The sequence below is a fragment of the Ostrinia nubilalis genome, chromosome 6, assembly GCF_963855985.1.
Source record: "Ostrinia nubilalis chromosome 6, ilOstNubi1.1, whole genome shotgun sequence".
In the NCBI taxonomy this organism is placed as follows: Eukaryota; Metazoa; Arthropoda; class Insecta; order Lepidoptera; family Crambidae; genus Ostrinia; species Ostrinia nubilalis.
The window spans coordinates 9,711,029-9,717,028 of NC_087093.1; the positions used below are offsets into that span (position 1 = coordinate 9,711,029).

Sequence of the window (6,000 nt, forward strand, 5' to 3'; positions counted from 1 at the left end):
TTCCGCGTTATACTGCGAGCGCTGCTAAGTGCTCTCACTGGAGGGTTTGGAGCACTGAGCAGTTCTCATGCTAACGGAACACACCATCTATTTCCAATTCCCCCAATTGATCCAGACACGCCTGGCCTGAGCGAGACGCAGCCGGTGGAGATGCTGCAGGACCAGGCGCAGTGCATCCTCGCGGACTACGTGCGAACTAGGTACACCCGCCAACCCACGAGGTAAGATGCAAAAATGTTATTACGCAAAATATGTACTTACCTATATTAGGAGCTACAGCCCCGTCGCTGAGCAGTCTGTAAAAGATCGCTACCTAGCGATAAGACCGCCTTTTTTCGACTGGAAAATGCATGAAACTGCATAGATACTTACTCACCAGCCCGGGGGAGCCGATGAGTTATGTGGGGCGCCCTCGCCAGAAGGGCTTTTTCAATTTTCCGATTCCCAAATACGATGGCAATTTCCATGATCAATCCTCAGTTTTCACTATCAGTTTCATTTCTTAACGTAGGTACCTACATATTTAATGACAACAGAAATTTTATTAATCTTCGGGGATATAGTCGTGGGGTTGTATTGCATTAATGATTGTCAAATAATGATTTCTTTAATCATTGTCAAACTTTCAGGTTCGGTCGTCTACTCCTCCTCCTGCCATCACTCCGAGCAGTCCGCGCGCGCTCCATCGAGTTGCTGCTTTTCCGCGAGACCGTTGGCGACGTCTCAGTGGCCACCCTGCTTCACGACATGTACCGTATGCAGCCGGCCCCTGCCCCACCCTTCCATCCTGCACCACCGGCCACCTCTAGCGAACACTGTGCTTCGCCATAAAGCAACTTAGAATACATAGGTCGTAATTAAGTACCTAAGGAATAACGTCTATAATATCCGTTCGCTTTAAGTTTGCCGCTAGCGATATGATGTCACTCGAAGGGAAGCGTTATAACTAAAACAAACTATATTTAAAATATTTTGTATTTATTAATTATCGATAAAAATTGTGTATTTGCGTAAAATAAGACACATTAATTGCGTTTAATCACTAACTAATTGCGTTTAATCGCGGTTGGGGGAGGGGACGCGCATTCCACGGACCGGCAAACTTAGCGCGAACGGGTAATACCTAACTACTTACAAAATAATGTTTATCACCTTTATGTTATTAAATTGGCGTCTAACCACAGAATAATAATAATATGTACCTACAGGACATACATAAATGCGATATAGGCCAGTGGAATAAAACACAAAAATGAATTAAATCGGAAATAATTCCTACTTAAGATTTTAGTGCTTTAATGGCTTCATTAGTTGCCCATAAAGAATCTCCTAGGTTTTCGACTTCGACGTAGTTGTGCTTAAGTGGTGGGGGCCCCCGAAAGGGGCGCTTTTTCGGTTTTCCGGTTATACCGCGTAAAGGACTTACCCTATCGAAAAGTGGTCTTCCTGACGGTTGAAGGGCATTTAATCCTGCATGAAATAAGACCAAATTCATATGTTTTGAACAAACCGTTCTCGTACAAATGTTCGGCAAAGTAGAAAATATGTGTATAATTAATGACCCTCTCCACGTCCAAAAGTTCGTTACCCGCAGGCTTCCAAATCTTGAAAAGGAGCGCCTCAACCAGTGTAACCCTGTCAAGGCTTACGAGCTGGATGCGCCTATCCTTGTTCGTCCCAGCCGTTCCTTAACTGCGGTTGCTGCACCTCTTCCTGGCACTCACCTGAACGACTCTGTGTTACCTACTGTGGCTGCCCCTCTTCCTTGTATCCTTCTGCACGACTACGTTGCCTAGCCGTATGCCTGGTCTAAGGTTCAACGCCAAAAATCAACAACAACAAGTTCATATTAAAACGCTGAAGAGTTTTTTGTTTGTTTGTTTGAACGCGCTAATCTTAAGAATTACTAGTTTGATTGAAATAATTATTTTTGTGTTGAATAGCTCATAAATTGAGGAAGGCTATAGGATTTATACAATCACTCTACGACTAATAGAGGCGAAGCAGTAAATAAAAATGTTTCAAGCACGGGAAATAGTATTCAAACTATTTTTACGCGTATGAAGTTGATTTTGTGGCGTCGAACCTTGGACCAGGCATATGGCTAAGCAATGCAATCGTACAGGAGGGTACAAGGAAGAGAGGCAGCCACATTAGGTAACACAGAGTCGTTCAGGAGAGTGCCAGGAAGAGGTGCAGCAACCGCAGTTAAGGAACGGCTGGGACTAACAAGGATAAGCGAATCCAACTCGTGAGCCTTGACAGAGATACGCTGGTTAAGACGACCCTTTACAAGGCTTGGGAGCCTACGGGTGACGAGCTTTTGGACGTGGAGAGGATCATTAATTATACACATATTTTCTACTTTGCCGAACATTTGCACGAGAACGGTTTGTCCAAAACATATGAATTTGGTCTTATTTAATGCAGGATTAAATGCCCTTCAACCGTCAGGAAGACCACTTTTCGATAGGGTAAGTCCTTTACGCGGTATAACCGGAAAACCTAAAAACCGCCCCTTTCGGGGGCCCCCAACACTTAAGCACAACTCCGTCGAAGTCAAAAACCTAGGAGCACAGATAATATTGGGCTTGGTTGCCCTGGAAGCCATTAAAGCAATAAAATCTTTTGTAGGAATTATTTCTGATTTAACATCTAATTCTACTGGCCTAATATGCTCATTTATGATTTCTCAATCAATCAACATAAAATGTCTTATAGAATTTCAAGGTAAAAGTTATCTTTGTGTGACCAATTAGTTGCAATCATTATTCAGTAGGACAATACTATGATTAACATAATCAAACCATGTCATTAAATAAAATAATCAGGTTATACAGCATGGCACTTATAAATAATAATTTAATATTTCCTTGTTAATTCTAGTCTCTAACGTTCTAGTCATTGTAAATTGTAAATGTTACTGTAAGTAACTTATTACTTGTTTATAGTAGCAATTGTAATAAGTAGGTATTTCAATAATATTAATTAGATTATAACTATGTCTACGAAAATTATTATAAACAGCAGTCACTTCTAGATCTGTGTTTTGCACTGTAAATAATATAATGTATTTATGAGAGTTTGACATCAAATGTTACATTATTGTATGTATTAAAATATTGTTCTTGATTGATGAGAATGGATAATTAAATATAAAACACCCTTTACAATATTTATTTTATTTTAGTCAAATGAACCAATTTCATACATTGACAATAAATCTCAATATAAAAGAGTTCTTTGAAACAACACAAGTTTTAAAATAAATTCAAGATCAGTTTATCAGAATTTCACACCAATAAGTTCATCCAGTCATGTTCACTTTGCCCATCGATTGAATAGCTTCCACGGTGGAGAGATCAACCGAGTCGTCTTCATCTGTTTTCTCTTCTTGCGGCTGTGGGGCCTCTTTTTTAGGTTCGTTCTTGGGGAAGTCCAGTTTGCTCCATGCTCCTGGTTCAGCTTTCTTCAGTTTGATCTCCAATTTTGTTGGCAGCATTGATGCAGAACTTTCTTCAACACTGACCACCTGAAAAATAATTGTGATGCATAAGAAGAATGTAATACAGTATCAAATGACCCTCCTTCTGGCGCAGTCGGGTAAAAAGTAATGACTCTCAAGAAACTATCTAATCCTAACAAGTCTGCAAATCCCACTGTATTTATTTATTTATTCTTAGTGTCACAAGTACATTCATTTTACAGAATAACTCAGAATGACACACAAGTATACATCTATTTGATGAATCTCTTCACCTTATTAATAAAACATTTAATATATTTATGAATTGAGTAGTGAATAAAACTTACGCCTCTCAGTTCAATATCCAGTTCAAACGCTGCATCACCTTCTTCTCTAAAGACCAACTTTGCATTCAGACGAATAGGGTTCAGTTTCACAAAACTAAGAGTCGGGTCATATTTCTTGGCATATATGCTCACAATAACTAGATCGCCAGTCTGATGCCAGTCCCAGCGACACTGCACTGTGCCAGCAGGAGTTGCCTATAAACAAGAAATTATTGTATTATCACTGAAACTTATTGCTGAAATTTTTTATCATAATATGTTGTACACAAGATAATTTTATACTATGTACTCTCCCATACAACACATAGCACAATTGGCAAGGTTTATTTTACTATATCATCAAATAAGATGGTATGTCAACATACTTCCTTGAACCACTTATGAGTGCCAGTTGTACAGCCAGGCTGACTAAGAAATGTGTTGAAGTCTGTCGTTCTTTTTTGACAACAGGACCAATACTTGAGACCTTCGTGAAACACTGGGCATCCCGGGTGATATGTGCACATGGTACCGTCAGTCTGGGGACCTTCGTATGACATGTTACAGCCACCATTTTTGCAAATTGTACCAATAGCAATAATACTGAAACAGGTTTGTATATAAGTATCTTCATTCTAAAATACACAGATATTGAGAAGCTGATGATGACGGTAAATGCAGAAAATTATAATAAATTAATATCGAGTGCAAAAATGACATTTGATAATAAATAAATGAAAAAGGTACCCATCCTCAGGAGTAACTGGTTTCTGTGCAGATTTCTGAACACTTTCCCTCAATGCATCAGCAATGCTTGCTTTTAATGTAACCATAGGTGAATCAAACGGTGGCCGTGGTAATTGAGGGCCGGTGACTGGAGGTCTCCTTTCTATAACCTGTTGTTTCTCCAAATCCTTATCTAAAGGTTTCTTTACTGGTTCTGGTGGTTTCTAAGAAATAAAATAGTTTATTTATACACAGTAATTTGTAACCATAGCAGCATAAAACAAAGATAAAATTAAATAAAAAACATACCACATTAGAATGTTTGGACATAGTGCAGCCTTTAATGTTCAGAAACTCAGTAAAGTCTACACTTTTCTTATTGCAGCATGACCACCCTTTGTATGCGTCGTGGAAGACTGGAGCACCAGGATGATGACAACATTCATCTGTTGATTGAAAATTTTTAAATATGTTTTCACTTGAACATGGGTACACTACAGCACTTAACTTTTAGAAATAAATAAGTGATAACTGGTAGGTATTATTAATTTATTTAAAGAGTTATTCAACACCAAAAATAAGAGATAGATAGGTTACAGAAATTTCCAGAACATACGCACCTTTATCGTTTTTATTAGGGTCGAAAAGCTGCCCACAGCCGCGATTATAACATTGGAGCATATCTTTATTTTCAGGCATTTACAATCTTTATAAAATTAACGTTGAAATTGGATAGGTAAATCTTCTGGCTCAAAATAGCTCTCGCAAACAGCAAACGAGCACAAGCAGGCAGACCACTGACAGAACTTGACAGAAGTGACAGACAGAAGTAACAAAACCAAGTGACAACTACCCAACAATAGGCTAGTGATGTTCACTACTCGATAAGTAGATCACTATCGATCGATAATTTGGCGCATCGTGTGCCAAAATAATTTGGCGGATAGAATGGGTCATTTCCTATATTTTCAGCCCCCATAACACGTTTCATGCCAGGCGGCTACTTTTAAATTATTTTTTTTAGTAATTTCACCAAAATACCCAAATCGCATCATTTAATTTCGATTTAAAAAAAAACTACTAGGCGTAGCTACAAAGTAAATATTTTGTTTTGACGTGCATTGATGTAGGGTTGCATCAAATCTAAATTTACTGGCAAATATCATCTAGTTTTTTTTTAATTCAACTTTGAAGTTTTCCGAAAAGTTAAAAATGGACTGAACATTTAAGTTTACATGGCTATAAAAAAATAAATAAAAGAGATAGCGATCTTCGGATTTTATCAAAACTTCTCTAGTCTATCCCCATTCAAATGGTATACTAATCTTGTTTAAATAATAACAACAACTTCACAAATTCCTTAAATTAGTGCATTGACTCTACTCGGACTGATTTGCGAAATTTCGTGTTTATAGCCCCTTTTTGTGTGAATAGCACGTTGAACACCTAACAGGTAAACATTATTTATCTTATGCAATGTAA

At 38.2% G+C, this 6,000-nt stretch overlaps 2 protein-coding genes across 2 annotated transcripts in view; one reads left to right on the forward strand and one right to left on the reverse strand.

Annotated features, from left to right (window-relative positions):
* The window catches only part of LOC135072820 (protein dissatisfaction), a 34,848-nt gene extending 34,017 nt beyond the window's left edge, over positions 1-831 (forward strand). The window contains exons 9-10 of the mRNA XM_063966857.1: positions 116-221; positions 630-831. Coding sequence (XP_063822927.1) covers positions 116-221; positions 630-831 — 308 coding nt within the window. The remainder of the gene's footprint in view (positions 1-115; positions 222-629) is intronic.
* Positions 832-3,166: 2,335 nt separating this feature from the next.
* Positions 3,167-5,329, reverse strand: LOC135072949 (cysteine and histidine-rich domain-containing protein morgana). Its single transcript, XM_063966958.1, has 6 exons — positions 5,139-5,329; positions 4,828-4,964; positions 4,540-4,742; positions 4,179-4,395; positions 3,814-4,008; positions 3,167-3,532 (listed from the first exon to the last, which is right to left on the reverse strand). Exons 1-6 carry the CDS (start codon positions 5,215-5,217, stop codon positions 3,308-3,310), a joined length of 1,056 nt encoding a protein of 351 aa, XP_063823028.1. The 5' UTR covers positions 5,218-5,329; the 3' UTR covers positions 3,167-3,307.
* Between the last annotated feature and the right edge of the window lie 671 nt (positions 5,330-6,000).